Source organism: Diabrotica virgifera, chromosome 7 (assembly GCF_917563875.1).
Source record: "Diabrotica virgifera virgifera chromosome 7, PGI_DIABVI_V3a".
Taxonomy (NCBI): Eukaryota; Metazoa; Arthropoda; class Insecta; order Coleoptera; family Chrysomelidae; genus Diabrotica; species Diabrotica virgifera.
In genome coordinates this window covers 247,443,912-247,463,717 of record NC_065449.1, presented here as the reverse complement: position 1 = coordinate 247,463,717, position 19,806 = coordinate 247,443,912, and the positions used below count along the sequence as shown (strand labels likewise).

The window sequence follows — 19,806 nt, the reverse complement described above, 5'->3', positions numbered from 1 at the left end:
TTTCTGAAGATTTGGGTATGTTATCGATGGTTTTAGTAGTGTTTTGAGACCTTTTCCTTGGTATTAGTATTTTTCTGGAGGGCAGTACCTGAATTATCTTTTGGTTTTCCTTTTTGGCGAGTTTATCAAACTTTTTGGTTAATTCTATTTGTTTTTCTTCGTACTGCTGCTTGCTGATCGGTTCGAAAATAATCTCAACCTTTGGCTGGGACGCAAAAGGTTTCTTTTTGTCGTGAATATCTTCGTTATATTTCTTAGGGAACTCTCTCGTAGGCGATTCCTGGTTGTTGATTATAGCTGGGACTTCATAGTAATAAATAGGATCATTATTGGGATTCCACTCGGTGTCTATGGGTGCCGCGAGTTCTTGGTTGGGTATTGGTACCTGATAATAGTCCGGTTCTTGAGATTCTTGTGGAGCTTTAAGATCCGTGGATGGTTCAGGAGCGTAGAATGGTACAGGATTGGCTTCTTCTTTTGGTAATTCTAGTTCCATTGGTAACTGAGTTTGGAAGGGCTGGTAAGAGTCTGGTTCTTTGGATGGTGTTGGTAGTGCTGGAGTCCGTTTTCCAAACGTCGTAAGAGGAGACCCTGTTGCAGCAGCTGCAAAAGCGAATATTGCCACCTGTAAAAAAGTTAATAAAAATCAGTAAAATGTCAAAATTGTGTGTTGCATGGCTGGATAAAAATTTAAAAAAGTTACTATAGGTAACTGAATGGCAGAAAGCTGTGTAGAACATATGAATGAGACTATGCTGCTTCGATATTTTGTAACTTTAATAATAAATATATCGAGGAATCAGAATTATAGTCCAGCATCATAATAAGGTTTTTTTCATGACACTTCAACAGCCAGGGTACTGAAGCGTTTTTTTAACAGGTAATACCTATAAGAACAAATTGTAACTATTTCCTGCGTAGGATCTGGCGGCCATTTTTATTTATAAACAATTTAGTGTCAAAAAACGGCTATTTTTCCTTTTTTTTTTCTTCTAATTAATGTAAAACAGTAAGACATGGTTTTCTTAGTACAGACATCTTCTAGAGAATGGACAAAGCTTTTAAATGACGTATTACAAAGTTTAATATACTCATTTATTGTTAATATAATTGCGAAAAAAGGTAGAAATTTCAAAAAAATTAATTTTGCAATAACTGTTGTGAAAATAAGTATACAGCTTTGAAATTTTTGTCAAATAAGGATTCCTTGGTGCTTAATATGTGACAAAAATTTTAAAGCGATTCATTCAATTGTTTAAATGTTATTCAAATTGTTTATACCAGTGACCTTTTTTTTGCAATAACATAAGTCAGAAAAAATATTTCTACAAGTGTCAGATGAAAGAGCATGATTTAAATTTTCAAATTGGTTTAAAAAAAAGTGAATAAAAAATGCATTTATTAGTAATAAATAATTATGCAAAAGTATGGTTAATTTATCCTTATAAACTTTTTATTTTTTATATAATAAATTATATAAATATATTTATTACAATTTTTCATCAATTATCATATACATAACATTACTTGGTAGTTGTACAACTAAATCACGGTAAAAAATAGATTTTTTTGAAAAAAGTTATTCAAAAAGCTTATAAGGAAAAATTTACGATACTTTTGCATAAATATTTATTATTAATAAATGCATTTTTATTCACTTTTTTAAAACCAATTTGAAAGTTTGGCTCATAGTATGGTATAGTTAGACCCAAACCCAGACATCCAAAGTGAAAGTTATCCTCCAACACCAAATTGCTCTATATGGTCCACATAATGTTCAGAAAAAAGTCACACCATTTTGAGCGTCGGGTTTGGGGGGAAGAGGGGGGAGAAATCTGCAAATTCGTAGATTCTTAGGTTTTTCGTCAATATTTTTAAAACTAAGCAGTTTAGCATGAACAACCTTCTACACAAAATTGTTCTACATTAAATTTGAAATAAAAAAGGTCCTATGCATAACCTTTCTAAAATGAACGGTTCCAAAGTTACGGAGGTAGTATAGTATAATTGGTCTAAAAAAGGCCTAACCCAGACATCCAAAGTAAAAGTTTTCCTTCAACACCAAATTGTTCTATATGGTCCTAATATTGTTCAGTAAAAAGTTACACCATTTTGAGCTTCCGGTTTGGGGGGAGATTGGGGAGAAGTCGGTAAATTAGTAGTTTTTTTTACGTTTTTGGTCAATATTTCTAAAACTATGCTTTAATGTAAGGAATGTTCTATAGAAAAATGTTCTACATAAAATTTAAAACAAAAAAGGTTCTATATATAATTGTTATAAAATCAACGGTTCAAGAGTTACGAAGGGTGAAAAGTAGAGGTTTTCGATACTTTTTATATCTACCGATTTCTCCCCCTCTCCCCCCCAAACCCGACGCTCAAAATGGTGTGACTTTTTTCTGAACATTATGTGGACCATATAGAACAATTTGGTGTTGGAGGATAACTTTCACTTTGGATGTCTGGGTTTTTGGTATATTTATATCATAAATATTGCCCAAAAAATATAAAAAGTATCGAAAACCTCGACTTTCACCCTCCGTAACTCTGGAACCGTTGATTTTATAACAATTATGTATACAACATTTTTTGTTTTAAATTTCATGTAGAACATTTTTTTATATAACATTGTTTACGCTAAAGCATAGTTTTAGAAATATTGACGAAAAACGTTAAAAAACTACTAATTTACCGGCTTCTCTCCCATCTCCCTCCCAAACCGGACGCTCAAAATGGTGTAACTTTTTACTGAACAATATGTGGACCATATAGAACATTTTGGTGTTGAAGGAAAACTTTTACTTTGGATGTTTGGGTTAGGCCTTTTTTTGGACCAGTTATACTATACTACCTCCGTAACTGTGGAACCATTCATTTTAGAAAGATTATGCATAGGGCCTTTTTTATTTCAAATTTAATGTAAAACAATTTTGTATAGAGGGTTGTTCATGCTAAACCGCATAGTTTTAGAAATATTGGCGAAAAACTTAAAAAACTACGAATTTACCGATTTCTCCCCCCTCTCCCCCGCAAACCCGACGCTCAAAATGGTGTGACTTTTTTCTGGACATTGTGTGGACCATATAGAACAATTTGGTGTTGAAGGATAACTTTCACTTTGGATGTCTGGGTTATGCCATCTTTTGGATCAACTATACTATACTATCATGCTCTTTCATTCGACACCTGTAAAATGGTTCTAAAATAATTTTTTTCTGACTTATGTTATTGCAAAAAAAGCTCTCTGGGATAAACAATTTGAATCAAATTTAAACAATTGAATGAATCGCTTTGAAATTTTTATCACGTACCTATTAAGCACCACAGAACCCCTCATTTGACAAAAATTTCAAAGCTGTACACTTATTTTTATAATAGTTATTGCGAAATTGATTTTTTTGCAATTTCGACCCTTTTTGCAATTAAGTATATTAACAATAAATGAGTCTACACAACTCTGTAATACGCCATTTTGAAGCCTTTTCCATTCTCTCAAAGATGTTTGTACTAAGAAAACCATAAGTCTTAATGTTTTGTGAACACCATTTTGTGAACTAAGAAAACCAAAAGTGTCACGAACGGGGTATATTTTTGTCTTATTACCCTGGACTATTATATCATCTATGGAAATGCTATATGGAAATATCATAAAGGAAAAATTAGAAATAGATATAAAGGCGAAAATTGGAAAATACCACGCATGGTTTACAGCGGGGAGAGCATGCTTAGATCACATTTACATGGTCAAACAACTAATAGAAAACAGAATGGCCAAAATAGATCCATCCGTATATCTTAAGAAGGGAAGCAATGGAAGACATCGAAGTTCCATGAACATTAATAAAATCAGTAAAAGCACTCACACACAAAACACAAAGTAGCTATCAAAACGGGCAATAGAATATGGAGTCCATTTAGGACGAAAAGGGACTGCTAAAGGGCTGCTCCACATCCACTACCAGCAGGGCTCCCCGCTACCATATGTGTAAAGTGTGCTATGCACACGGGCGCCATCCTTGAAGGGCGCCAAAACCCAGGGTCAAAAATTGAAAAAAAAAATTGCAAAAAAATTTATTTTAAAACAGAAGTTGAGAAATTAAATAGAATCTGGTGTAAACACACACGAAACATATTTAAATTAAATCACAGCGATCATTTAAAACGTTGTTTTGTTCTTGAAGAATGACTGACAGATCAGGATAATAAGTTGTTCTGAAGCTTTAATAAGTTTCTTATTCAGGATAATAAGACAAATCAGGAGTCAAATCATTATTTCTTTAATGAAATTAAAGTGTTAAAGTTATTTTCTTATTTTGACAACAATTTAATCTCCACCCTTTCAAATGTAAGCCGTAAGCATTTGACTAATTCTTTTGACATTGCCTGTATCTGTAGCTTTTGGAGTTATTTTGATATCTTTTTCTGGAAGTTAAAAATCATTAAAAATCATTTAAGGGCAATGCTTCAAGAAAGATTGCCTGGGCTAGCAAAATTAGAAGTTGATCAAGAAATTTTTGATAATATAAATTTTATTGATGTACCTAACTAATGAATTTGCAACAGCAAAGTCTCGGAAAATCTCGCTATTTCAATAGCTCTTTTTTATTTTTCTATTGTATCCTGCACAGTAAGGGAAAAAACCCTTACTGTATAATATAATATGTATCCAAAATATGTATATAATTTAAGCATAATTAGGTCGATACAGAACAGAGGATGTTGTTTCTATAATCACAAACAAAGCGAAGGTTGATTGATGGAGTTTGTTTAGGTAACCTCGCTAGCAAGTAACGATACTCACGTACCGTTTACTTTCAAAGTCCAAAATAAAGATTGATATAAAAGTCCAAAGAGGGGTAAAATTAGAGGGTCCAAAGAGGCATTAATATTTCATTAGTAGATTGTTATTATAGTTAGCATTTGTGCGAGACTAGTTCCGATAGTTGGCTCCCTTTCCGTTCCTTAAGGACCCAACACGACAACCCAGACCCCAGTAAATGAATGGCGATACCGTGTAATTTTCCTGGTCACCACAGAATTGCATGAAAATTTGGATTTAGGTTCTACTTCCCTTCACTTAAACTGAAGGGGAGTGAAAGATACCCCTTCTCAAGGGTGATAAAATATAGGTCTAAAATAAGTCCGGAAATGCATAAACTGATTTATTCTAAGCAACTTTTGTTCTATAGAGTTTTGCAACTAAATCAATACTTTTCGAGTTATTTGCGAGTGAAAATATTTATTTTTCTATAAATAAACCACGTTTTTAGACGGATTTTCCCAAATAACTCAAAAACGAATTATTTTATCTAAAAAAATATTTTTATCACAAATGTAGCTTATAAAAAAAAACAAAAAATTGTAAATTCATGAAGTCTATAGACCTAGTAAAAGCAAAATTGAAGCTCATGAAAATTGAAGCTCATTCTTATTCGTCAAATTCCAAATCTAATATTTCAACGTGAAATAACCAAAAAATGAAGCACTTTTCGGGGAAAACACATTAAAACTTATTATGGCTTCTAAAGTTCAATTTTTGCCTTATTTCAAGAAACTACCTGAAATACGTACCTACCTTCAAAAAAATAAATAAATAAACATGAACCAAAATGCCTTAAGAGGCGCCAAATTCCTTTTTTACATACAGGCTCCAGTAGCCCTTACGGGGGCCCTGACTACCAGATTCAAAATATTCCTGGAAAAAACCTTGAAACCATGGAAAAGAAAGTGGGTATACCGGTAAGAAACGAATACGGTACGTGGAACCAAGCTTGTGGATTGGGTGACATAAAAGGTAGGATGGTTGGCACAATAAGCCCATGAGGCTGCAGTGCCATCGGAGACATATGTCAGACGACCTCCAAAAAAAAAAAAAAAAAAGAAACGAATACCTACATATATCCTAAGTTTTGCTGACAACCAAATAATGATCACCCAAGACGAGGATGACTTTTATCTTTATGATGAGTAAACTGGAACAGAAATATACAAAGAATGAAAAGGAAATAAACCTAAAGAAAACTGAATACCTAACAAAGGAGAATACATAAATAAAACAGCTAGAAATATAAGAAGGTAAGGAAATCAAAGAAACAGACAAGTACAAGTATTTAGGTTTTATAATATCAAACAAAGGAACAACTGAAGAAGATATTATTATGTATCACTTTATTAATCAAAGATAGAGTAAAAATTTAAATTTTTAATTATAACGCGGGCACATAAATTTGATACACCCTGTATATTGATTCGTAACTATTTAGTAAAAGGTAGCTTTTACGCAGTGGGTTTCTCCTTAATGAGTTTTTCCCTGAAGACTTAAAGTCATTTGTAAATACAGTGAAGTGAAATGACAATTTATTTCGGATTATAATTTAAAAACATTGTTTGTTACGGGAAGGTTTACTAAAATCCACAGGTAGTTGTAATTATTAGTTTTTAGAAAAATAAAGGCAGAGAGATTTGGAATTTTAAGTCTGTTTGTTTTAAGCACAAGAGTATTTGTATAATTTCCGGAAAGTGATTAGGATGAGTAGAAGTATTGTTTGAAAGAATGCCTGGTTTTTCGAATGAAAAAGAGGAATGTGGAAAAAGAAATGTTTCTGATTGGCTTGGCAATTTGGAATGGGGAAAGGGAAGTTTGAATGTTGAGACAGTTTTGGAAAAGAAAGAGGATGGTGTCGCCGGCATCCGAGAAGGGCAGTCGAAAAGTGTTCGCGGATGGTTCAGAAGCAAGTACTAGTGGTTGTTTGTTAGTGGAGAGTAGCTGAAGAGTGGAACGAGAGACAAATCAAATCGAGAAGAAATACCTCTTTGATTCTGTAAAGTCCAAGAGAGTAAGTTACAAGAAGTATCGTTATTAAAATTATTTGTGACACCAAGTAAAAAAGATACTTGGGTCTCAGGAGATTATTGTTGAGAGAAAAAGAGGAGAGAGATTTGGAGTTTATTGAACGAGTACTGGTCAAAAGCGGCCTGGCTTGTGTTTTTGGAGAAATAGTTGCTGGTATGCTGCTGGATTGATGCTGAGAACGGAGAGGGCTTTGATTGGTAGCCTAACATAATCAACAAGGAAGAGCTGTTTGGGTCAAGAGGAGACAGCATTGTGTGTGAATCAAAAAGGTCAGTAATAACTTATGTGATAGATGTTCTTTATAATCAGAAGTTAAAAATTTTGCGTAAAAGCATATGAATTAAGATTGCAACATTTCAAAAATTTAATAGGAAGTATAAGTAGTTTTGCAAATACCTAAATTTGTTTGTTTAGTTTATTTCATTAATGGTATCAGGAACAAAGCGATAAATATTTGTTTGAATTAGATTAATTATATGGTAAAAGTTTCATTTGGACAATTATGCCCACAGGATTTAATTGATAGATTTTCAGAGCATTGCTTTGATAATAAAGGTATTTGTATGTGCTTATTTATGATTTTTCTATTTATTTCCTTTTCCTATTTTATCCCGATAAGGATCAACTAAGAGATACTGAAGCCACGAGAAAGGATAAGTATAACCTAAGATTATTTAGTTATTTTTTTATGAAAAAAAGACACCCTGAGATTTTTTCTTAATTTTTTTTGTATGATTTGCGTCAATTCAATAATTAATTAAATAAATACTAATTAAAATAAAAGTAATAGAAAGCAGATCATAACAATATATAAAAAATAGACTAGGACAAACAAGAGACTGCATACAAAAATTAAACCCGGTACTGTGGGATAAAAATCTCAGTATAACGACAAAAAGAAGAATATATAGCACAATAAAAGGCTGATTTATCTTCCGACGGGGATGTGGTTGACACAGCACTCTTACGGGGTACGTTGAAGAATCGTCTGATGTGAAAAGCATTGGCTAGTTTATCTTACAACGGGACGGAGCCACAACGGTGATGTGCGCCGTCTATTGTTCTACGCCCTCTGCCGTCCACCTCCCGTTGTAAGATAAATCAACCTTAACAAGGAGTATTCTGACTTTTGGGTGTGAAAATTGGATAATAAATAAGAAAATCACAAACAAAATACGAGCAACAGAGATGGAATTGCTAAGGAGAAGCTGTAGGGTGACAAGATGTTATCAATTTTTGTCTTTATGCCTGCCTGTATGGGCTATAAAGTAGGTGTACTTAGCCCAGTAAATGAACGGGAAATACGGCGATACCGTGTAATTTTCAGGGGCAACTCCGAATTGCATGAAAATTTGGATTTAGGTTCTACTTACCCTCCACTTCAAAGTTGAAATTGTGCCGTTGGTTGACTTTACTTGGGGGGTGACAGTCACCCCTTCTCGGGGGTGAAAAAACATACGTTCAAGATAAGACCAGAAATTGATAAATTTACTGATTTTAAGCAACTTGAGTTTTTTATGTAAGTCAATAATTTTCGAGTTATTTGCGATTGAAAATGTTTATTTTTCGACAAAAAAACTACGTTTTCAGACGGTTTTTCGCAAATAACTCAAAAAGTAAATATTTGATCGAAAAAAATATTCCTAGCAAAAGTGTAGCATATAAAAACCGGAAAAAAAATGGTGTGTCAGTAAAGTCTATCAATCGAGTAAAAACAAAGTTATAGCTCATGGAAAACACGTTCTAATTCATCTAATTAATCTAATTCCAAATCGAATATTTCAAGGTGAAATCACCGAAAAATTAAGGACTTTTCGGGAAAAACCCATTCAAACTTTTTTAAAGTGTTTATAAAAAGCTTTATTTTAATTGTTTATACAAGTTTCTAGCATTAAAAATAAGCGAGTTACGCTCAAAATAAAGTTGGCCCTCTTTTTTTTTTGTAAAAAAATTATGAAAATCTCCCCGTGTTTAGCTCCCCAAATGAAATTAATCGCTACCGCTTTACAAACAATTTACTTACTTATCTATTTTTTATATGATCTGTCGGTCTCACCGGTTTAAAGTGCTTATTTTTGAAAGAGTTCTAGTTGAAAAACCTTGAACGGGCCACTAATCACGAGTGTATGCAAATTTTGAACAGCCATATCTTAACCAATTTTGTCATACTGAAAAACAAAATTAAACAAGCATATTTATAATAGCAAAACCTACATTTTTCTACTCGTTAAGATTTTTCTTATCACTAATAATTTTTAAGTTATTTTGAAAAAAAGAATTTTTTAAAAAAATTTTAGAAAATTTTTTTTTACTATAAAATTAAATTTTTTTAAAAATAAGCACAAAAATAAATGGTAAAGCGGTAACGATTAATTTTATTTAGGGTGCTAAATAGAGGCAGGTTTTCACGACTTTTTTACCAAAAAAATGGGCCAACTTTTTTTTCAGTGTAACTTGTTTATTTTTGATGCTAGAAACTTTTGCAAAAAACAAATATAAAGCTTTTTTAGATACTTTAAAAATGTTAATAAGCTTTTCCCGAAAAGTGCTTAATTTTTCAGTGATTTCGCGTTGAAATATTCGATTTGGAATTAGACGAATTAGAACGTGTTTTCCATGAGCTACAACTTTGGTATTACTCAATTGATAGACTTTACTGATACACCATTGTTTTCGATTTTTTATAAGCTACACTTTTGGTAGGAATATTTTTTTCGATAAAATATTTACTTTTTGAGTTATTTGCGAAAAACGGTGTGAAAACGTAGTTTGTTTTTGTCGAAAAATCAACATTTTCAATCGCGAAACTCGATAAGTATTGACTTACGTAAAAAACTTTATAAAACGAAATATGCTGATTATCTGTCAATTTATCCATTTCCGGGCTTATTTTAAACAAGAGTGTTTCACCCCCCGAGAAGGGGTGACTGTCACCCCCCAAATAAAAGCAACCAACGGCACAATTTCAACTTTGAAGTGGAGGGTAAGTAGAACTTAAATATAAATTTTCATGCAATTTGGAGTTGCCCTTGAAAATTACACTCAAAAACGGTCATGTATTGGGCTAACTATAATATTTAGCTAAGTAATAAAAACACAATCATGAAATAGTGTGACATAAAATAATATTAGTTTCTACCAAATTGTTACAGTAATTAAAAAGAAAAAGTATACAAGCATTAAGTACTATAAAAATATTTTATATTTAAATATTTTATATGAATAGATAGATACAAGCGATAAACATGAAAAGAAAGCAAATGGTCTTGTGTAATTATTGTAAGCGAACTGTTTTATATCCTAGCGCTAGCGGAAGAATTTTAAGTAATTTGTAAAATTCACTTCCGTTTATTTAAATGTAGACATATTTACCGGTTTTTAAAGAAAGTGATCTAAAAACCAAATATAGTTCTCATAAAAAGAAGTACATATTACAGATTGTTTTAAACACAAATAAAGAAACAAAATATTTAAAGTATATAGCAGGGGTGGCCAAGCTTCTTAATAGTCCGAGCCACTTTTCACAAGTTGAAGTTTTTCGCGAGCCGCAATAAAATACTTATTCAAAAAGTATCTATGTATAGAAGGTATTTACAATTTTTTTAACAGAACTTTTACTTACTGAAAACCGAAATATAATTACGAAATATTTAAACTTAATTCCATTTTTGTTTTCCTTCTTTTGATAATTCTTTAGAATTTGGTGATTAATATGTGACTTCTCAGTAATTCTTTTAGATGCTGGTTAGGTAATATTGATCGGTGTTAGGATTTCACGAATTATAAAATGGAATAAAATGGTCCACACAAGTACGTTGTTCCTAATCTGGAAATAATTCGACAAGCATTCTTTTTTAGGGTACCTTCTTGGATTCTGGTACAAATTTCCAAAATTCGGTATTCGGCGTCGACTTATAGTTTTATTTTCGAGCTTGATCTTCTTGCGTCTCTATTAATTTTAATTCTCCAGATGTTGTTTGGGTCATATATTGGTAATAATAAAAAATTCACCTTATGAACTATGTTCATTTCAAATGAATTCGGAAAAAAATGAAGAGACGATTTAACATATTTTAAGTCTTCAAATCTATTTTGGAGTTCGGTCAATATTCCTTCCGGCTTTTTTATATACCTACTCGTTAAGTTTTTCTAGTATAATATGGTAAAATTTTTTTTTCTAAGTAAAATGACTTAAATGCAAAATGTGTACCTAATACAAATTACAAATTACATCTGTAGCAAGAGTTATACAAAAATCGGTCTGGATTCGGTTGATTACTGACTTTTACATTGCGCCACTCTTATGTAATGTTCGTTAGCGCAGTTTTCGATGTGTCATATCATTCTTATCTTGGATGGAAATGGAATTTGTTACAAAGTCTTTCATGTTTGTTGTCAGTAAATTAAAAGACATTTTGAAACACATATTATGGAACGATAATAATTTTTTTAAATCATATCTAATACAAAATTGAAAAATACCTCGGGTACAATCGAGAGCCACAAGTAATCCTTCAAAGAGCCGCATGTGGCTCGCAAGCCGCAGTTTGGCCACCCCTGGTATATAGGCAAGCAACGAGAACTTTTCAATACAGCGAAATATAGAAAAACATCATACATAGGTCACATACTGAGGAATAAGTACCTACCAATATACTCAACTAATAGTGAATGAAAGATCTAGGGAAAGAGAGGACTAGAAAAGAAAAATCTATCGTGGCTAAGAAACATCCGACAATGAACAGGAAGAAATTTGAAACAGCTGATGATAGGGAAGACTTTGCAAAAATTGTAAAATAGAGTTAGGCAAAACAGTGCCTTATCAACAGTGCTTATTAACTTATTTTGTAAGCCATTATTAGGTATGAAATTAAATATCATCGGTTGTCTAATACAAGATCTTCTCAAATATGCGTATTATTTGCGTGTAATATTGCCATAATAAGGAGCAACAAAAGCAACAATAAATGACAGGAACAACATCCGTCAAGAATAACAAGCACGAAAGACTTAAGACGCTACATCAGCGCGTTATCAATAGTAGTTTGGGAGGTAGGAGCTGCACCGTTTTTCGAAAGTTTTGCGAACCGTTGGCAACAGTGCGTCCTCAGTACGTGACACTATCAAAGACGAAGGCACAATCTAGTGATAATATTATTCATTTTGATGACGGTGACTATTTCTCTATGTTGTCAAATCAGTCAGTTCGATTTATTGTTATAGATAATCGAGTTTACTAGTTCCAATGTAACACAAAATCTAGGCATGCGATTAAAAAGTCTATTTGAAGAAAGTGTATTTTTAAACGGTTTTATTTAGTTCAATAGTTTGCGTCGAAATCTTTAGACGTTAATTTGAGTCCCTTTCTCCAATGCAAATGAATGAAAATTTGCAACATATGCATTCGCGGGAACAATACACGAATAATCAATAATTATTTTTTATTTTTATTAATTGTTTAAATAAAAAAAAACGATTTTAATGGAAAATGCTTAAATTCTCTTGTTTTTTACAATGTAAAAACTTGAAACTTTTACGGATTGTACCTAATGATATGAACTATACCTAATTTCACTTTTTACGTTATGCTTCATAAATAAACAATAAAGTTTCAAATTTTTTGCCGATTCCGACTACTTTTCATGTTTATTTATTTATTTATTTATTATACGGGATAACCCCATTAACAGAAAAATTACAGTTAAAGATTAATACATTTCCAAAAGGTAATAATAAATTCAATGTGTTAAATATGACTTAATTAATCTAAAAAATAGAGAATTAGAAAAGTATAAAAACAATGAAAAATTTCAGATGTCACGAAAATTAATATATAACATAAATATTGACTACAAAAAAATATACAACATACAAACATAACACTTAAGAGTATAAAAATAACATCACAGAGCAAGAGATCTTTTTAATTGATTTAGAGTTATATTAAATAAATCAAGTCCGTAATTATTTAACAATCCCATATACCTATCAAGTGGGTTGTGAACGCCATACAATGTTCTATGGAAAGGTATTTTAAACATATTATGGTAACGGAGAGCTTGATAAGGAACATTAAAATTAATCTGACTTAAAAGATTGGGAGAATCTATAAGTCCATTTATGATCCTAAAAATGAAAACAGCACCTGCTATGTCACGGCGTACCTTAAGTGGAGGTAGGGACAACTGTTGTTCAAGAAAAGAATAATCGTGATTGACAATGATAGTTTGTGTATAGTAAGCACATGATCTCAAGAATCTATGTTGTATTCTCTTGATAGTATCAATATGAGTCTGGAAATAGTGTGACCAAACCACAGAACTGTACTCCAAGAGGGACCTTACTAAGCTACAGTAAACAAGCCTAGTAGATTCAATAGAGAAGAATTTGCAATTTCTTGTAACAAATCCCAAAAGTTTAGATGCCTTCACAGATACAGCATTTATATGCTCCACAAAAGAAAGCTTCTCATCCAAAACAACACCCAAATCCCTAACGGAAGATACATATTCAAGTGGCTGATTATTAATGATGTAACCTGATTCAATTCTACTGACTTTCCGAAAGAAGCTTATAAAACAGCATTTCCTGGCATTCAAGAAAAGTTTGTTTCGAACACACCACTCCTGCAGTCTATCAAGATCCTCCTGCAACAACGCCTGGTCCAACAAACCATCCACAGGTCTCCAGAATTTCAGATCATCAGCTAGCATTAAGCATTTACTATTCAAAAAGCAATTATTTATATCATTAACAAAGATGATAAAAAGAAGCGGAGAAGTATGGTCACCCTGAGCAACTCCGGAGCTTACTGTAATAATGTCAGATAAATAGCTACCAATCTTCACTCGTTGAGTACGCCCCGATGAGGAGTTCTTAATCCACTCGACAAAGTTAACATCAAAACCCACAGACACCAGCTTTTCCAAGAGTATTTGGTGATCAACACGATCAAACGCTTTCGAAAAATCCGTGTATATGGCATCTATCTGTTTACGATCCTCCATTTGACAAAATAAGTCAGACTGATACTCGACCAAGTTCGTCGCAGCAGACCTTTTTATGCGAAAGCCATGCTGCGAATCGGAAATTAATCCGGTACACAACCAAGAAAGCTGCTTGGCCACCAGGCTGTCAAAAAGCTTGGGTATTGCAGACTGAATGCATATGCTGCGATAATTTTCAATGTTATCCTTTTGCCCATTTTTATATACAGGTATAACGTAGCTCTCCTTCCAAGCAGCCGGAAACATAGATGTCGCTAAAGACCTGTTAAACAGTAAATGCAAAGGTATGACTAGAGTACAGACACACTTTTTCAAAAGATAATTAGGCACACCATCAGGACCAGCTGACAGCTTATTGGGAAGATCACTTATACTGTCAAAAATTTCAATTATGGATATCGCATAATGTTAGTACATCATATGTTTTATACATATTTTAAGAAACATGACGATATATTTTAATGTTTGAAAAGTGTAAGACTAAAGTAAAAAATAAAAAAAAATATGAAAAAAATTTTTTAAGACACGGTTCTCTTTAGTTACGAGTGACTAAAATTAAAAATATTATAAAAAAAATCAACTAAAAAGCAAAAAATAAAAAAAATATTGAAAAAGTCTAACACATTCCTTAAAGACAAGCGTGGGACGTAAACCGTTTATTCGATGAAGACGCGCCACGCTTTTCTTTGACGAATGTGTTAGATTTTTTCATTTTTTTTATTTTTTGCTTTTTAGTTGATTTTTTTTATAACATTTTTAATATTAGTCACTCGTAACTAAAGAAAAGCGTTTCTTAAAAATTTTTTTCATATTTTTTTTATTTTTGTTCTCCTTAATGGCTGTACAGACTGGTTTTTGTAATATTTTATTTAATTATAGAGTAATTTCCACACATTAACATATTTCTCAAATTATGCTCTGCACCGCCATTCTTTACTATATAACGTAGGTGTGCCAAATAACTCGACAAAATTAAAGCTGCATATTGCGTCTTGATGACGCGCTGATGCAGCCTCTAAATGAAAAAACCCATTGTATGTACATAGATAATTAAGATGAACCACTAATTGAGCAAATTAATACACAGTGCAGACATTATTAGAATTGTAAAGATCAAGGAAAAAGAACAAGAAAAAGGCATCGTTTCAAGGACCAATTATGGATGGACGATATGGAGAAAATTCAAGATTTGAACAAGACGTTGAAAAAAACATAAACTGAGTTCCAATGCAGATTTCTTTTACGGACGCACTGTATAAAATCGACAATTTTACATAATTTTTAGTGTCTATAGGAATTCAGCTATTCAACTAAAAAACTCTACTTCAAATGCACCTACTTTTTTGTCAAAACAAAGAACTGTCGTTGCGGTTTAACTGTTATACAATTCAGTTCGATCACACTTTTCTAATTTCTATTCTATTCTTTAATTATTTTGTTTTGCAAATCAACAATCAAGGTTTTTATAACGGGGCGGTCTACTTTATTAAGCGTTACTTTTGCTTTTAATGCAGACGGCGCGGAGAGAGAAAGTGATGCAGTGCCTCGTTTTGTCTTCTTTGGACCGACTGTCTAGCTTTTGATTAACGATTATTACATTTTTTCACATAATTATGTAAGTGTCTACCCACATTGGATTTAAATGTGTGTTTAAAATTACTGTTTTGGTTTGATTAAAATACAAATATGCAAATTTAGTAAATAAAAAACACTGTTTTTATTCTTGGTAAATTCTTTGACAACTAATATAAGGTAACTATAAGGTAATTAAAAAATTTCAGAAAGAGTAGGTATTCGTTGCTGTTGATGTTCTGTAAGGACAAATTATTATCTGGAATTGTAAGTCTAACCCAACTCTAACATAATTTTTAGACCATCACACTACATCTCATCATCATCATTAACCGTTTTGAGTCCACTACTCAACGTAGGCCTTTTGTAAATAGTTCTACTGCATCCGATCTTAAGCACCTTGAATGTAGTTGAGCTGGATGCGTTTGATGCGGTCCGACCATCTGGTTGGATTACGGTAAGCAAAGTGTATTGGTCTGCATTCCGAATTTTTTTGGTCCATCTTCCATTTCTGACTCTGGAATCATGGCCTGCTCAGTTCCATTTCAATGTTGTCATTCTTTTAACGTCCGAAACACTATTTTATCTCCTATTTGATTTGAAACTCTGTTTCTCTGATTTGAAACCTCTCAATTGATGTCTGTTCATCATCCAGCCTCAAAAGTCCACTGCTGAACATAGGCCTCCTCCCCTCGTTTCCAACCCCATCTATCCTGTGCCGCTCTCATCCAGTTTTTATTTACCTTTCTTAAGTCGTCAGTCCATCTTGTAGGCGGTCGACCGACGCTTCTCTTGTCTTCTCTTGGCCTCCATTCCAATAACCTCTTCGTCCATCGCCCATCTGTCATTCTGGCTATGTGTCCTGCCCATCTCCACTTCAACCTGGCTATCCACTCGATGACGTCTGTCACCTTTGTTATTCTCCTTATTTCTTCGTTTCTGATTTTGTCTCGCAAAGTTATTCCTAACATTGACCGCTCCATTCTTCTCTGCGTGACTCTTAGTTTTGTAGCCGAGGCTTTTGTTAAGGTGAGTGTTTCTGATCCGTACGTCAAGACTGGGAGGACGCACTGATCAAATACCTTTCTCTTTAGGCATGTGGGCAACTCACTTTTAAAAGTTTCTCTCAGTTTTCCAAATGCTGCCCACCCAAGACCTATTCTTCTCTTCAGTTCATGAGTCTGGTTATCCCTGCCAATCGTAATTTCATGTCCCAGGTATTTATATCTATCTTCGAGTTGTATTTCCTTCCCAACAATACTGATGTTCTGGTTGGGTACCAAATTTGTCATTATTTTTGTTTTCGAGATGTTTATATTTAAACCTACATTTTCTGTAGCCACAACGAGTTCTTGTACCATCTCTCTTGCCATACCTAGATCCTCAGCTACTATGACTATATCATCGGCGAAGCGTAAGTTGTTTAGGTACTCTCCATCTATTTTTATTCCCTTTGTCATCTAATCCAAACTCTTAAAAGCATGTTCTAAGACCGTATTAAAAAGTTTAGGTGACATTGGATCTCCTTGTCTAACCCCCCGTTCTATTTTTATGCGATTACTCTTAGTATGTAATTTGACAGTGGTTGTTGCCTGTAAGTATATTTTGTGTAATAATTTTGTATACCTATAATCTAGCCTGCATTCTTTAAGCGCCTGTAATATTTTGCTAAGCTCAACTGTGTCAAAGGCTTTATGAAAATCGATAAAAACTAGAACTGGAGGTTTATTGTATTCCACTATTTTCTCTATTAGGGTTTTTATACTTTGTAGATGGTAATTTGTTCCGTAACTTTTTCGGAATCCTGCCTGTTCTCTTGGTTGATAAGTCTCTAACTTTCTTTCCATTCTCTTAACTATTATTCGCGTAAATAACTTATATAAATGGCTGAGGAGGCTAATCGGTCTGTAATTCTCTAAATTGGCTTTGTCTCCTGCTTTGTGTAATAGAATCATAGTAGCGTTGTTCCAGTCTGTTGGAATATTGGAGTTGTGAAGGCAGGTATTGAAAAGTAGCTTAATTTTTTCAAGTAGTATATTTCCTCCAATTTTTAGTGCTTCTGATACTATTCCATCTTCGCCTGGGGTTCGATTATTTTTCATTTTCTTCAGAGCCTCTTTGATTTCTAATTTTGTTATATCGTGCATTAAATCTGATCCTTGATTTAATACCCCAATTTTTACTGTAATTGGAGGTTGCGTATTGTCATCTTTTTTTCTTGATTTATATAACTCTGTGTAGAACTCTTCGACTATTGTTAATATTTCATCTCTGTTTGTAGTTTCTTTTCCAGTTCTGTTTCTTAGTTTGTTGATTTCTCATTTTCCTTTTTGTACGCTTTTCTTCAAAACTTTCATGTTCTTATTTTGCTCTATTGCTTGTTTTGTTTTTTCTACATTGTAGTTTCTTATGTCTTTTCTTATTGCCTTTGTGATCGTCTTATTTATTTGATTTAGCGCTTCTTTGCTGGAACTGGTATCTCCTTTCATCTGTCGTCTTTAGTTCTATAAGTCCTTTTATTGATGTCTGTACCACTTGAATTTTATTGATTACTTTTTTTTTAATGTCAATATCTCTGCTTCATATGTTAAAACTGCAAGTACACACTGCTTAAAGGCCTTTCTTTGCAAGCCTGGGAATATCTGATTAAAGACGTCCCTCAATTTCCGTAAGCCGCCCATGTTAGTCCTATTCTCCTTTTAGCTCTGTTGTTTTATTATCTTTTCCTAATTTAATCTTGCGGCCCAGAGATAGGTATACTTTTGATCAATTTGCATGTCATTATTTCAAATGTTTTTGGCCACTATAACGTTGGTCATGTATCGTCTTTGGGAGAAGTTAATTTTAAGGCAAACTCGTCTAGAACTCTGAAGGTCTCAGCAGAAATGAGAAATGGCGGGCACAAGGATCGTTAAAATATCAAGAGACAAATTACAACGTGATAGAAACAACTGGCGACCGTGCAAGAAATGGATTGACAATCTTCCATGGAGTTAACAACTCGCCAATGAACAATCAAAATTGCTTATATAAAGAAAGAAGAAGAAGGAAAAATTTAGGTCATTGCATATTACGCATAATTTTCAAATATAAAGGAAAAGATTCCTCTCATTGGCTGTATACCATGATAAAAAATTACTAAGGAAGTAAAACTTCACTTGTATTGTAAATGGTATATAAATTTTATTAAAATTTTTCTAAAATGATCCAAATTGGATAAATGTGTGTACATCTATAGTACAAAAATCACACAAACGTTTTCGGACCTATCAGTCCATCATCAGGTGGTAGATACCTAAAATAAGAAAACCACTGCATTAAAAAAGGGCCAAGATGAAATTTTGACTGTCTGAAAGTTAGGAAAATTAAAACATGTGGTTACTTACTTTAGATCCAAAGTAGTTGGAACTAGCTACATATTTAGGTCAAAAGACCTTAATGTTACAATAATTATGCCATTTAGTCGACATTGTCGTAGCCTAAATGGTATAATTATTGTAACATTAAGGTTTTTTGACCTAAATATGTAGCTAGTTCCAACTACTTTGGATCTAAAGTAAGTAGCCACATGTTTTAATTTTCCTAACTTTCAGACAGTCAAAATTTCATCTTGGCCCTTTTTTAATGCAGTGATTTGCTTATTTTAGCTATCTACCACCTAATGATGGACTGACTGATGGGTCCAAAAACGTTTGTGTGATTTTTGTACTATAGATGTACACACTTTTATCCAATTTGGATCATTTTAGAAAAATTTTAATAAAATTTATATACCATTTACAATACAAGTGAAGTTTTACTTCCTTAGTAATTTTTGCATAATTTTCAATTTTCAATCTTTTCTGCAATACTTAATTTAAAAGGCAATAAACTGTATAAAACGACCAACTCAATGAATTTTAATTGTAATAAACCTTTTTATTGTTGACCTATACACTGCCTATCAAACTAGCACCATAAACACCCATTTCTTCAATGATTTACCTTCCTAATACAGTATCTACGTAATCGAGTTTATTAAAAATCGGAAGCCACGGTGTGTTGGTAAATAGTTTCTCTCATTTCACGTTCATGAACTTAGTAATAAGCCATAATCTTGTACCAGTAATCGCTGCAATGTACTACCGGCATCCTATGTACTTTTGTTGTGTTTATAGAATATTTCTACATACTTGCGAAATAGTTCTGGTTGGGTATCTTCAAATTTTTCGTATATTTCGTAATTGGAGGATACAGTGTAGGTTTTATTTTCTCTTTGTCTTCTTTAATTGATACGAGATCTGTTATACACGATAAGAATATTAAAATTTGCCATCTTAATTGAAAATTTTTAGATTTGATGTTCAATCTCTAACAAGGATAACTATTATCATC

The 19,806-nt window shown here is 32.8% G+C and overlaps 1 protein-coding gene across 2 annotated transcripts in view; it reads right to left on the bottom strand.

Annotated features, from left to right (window-relative positions):
* LOC114326065 (uncharacterized) overlaps positions 1-19,806 on the bottom strand; it is an 87,240-nt gene that overhangs the window by 19,288 nt on the left and 48,146 nt on the right. Inside the window, exon 2 of one of the 2 annotated variants that reach the window (XM_028274260.2) lies at positions 89-625. In XM_028274260.2, the coding sequence (XP_028130061.2) occupies positions 89-625 (537 nt within the window). The remainder of the gene's footprint in view (positions 1-88; positions 626-19,806) is intronic. The other variant, XM_028274261.2, reaches the window with a different exon arrangement.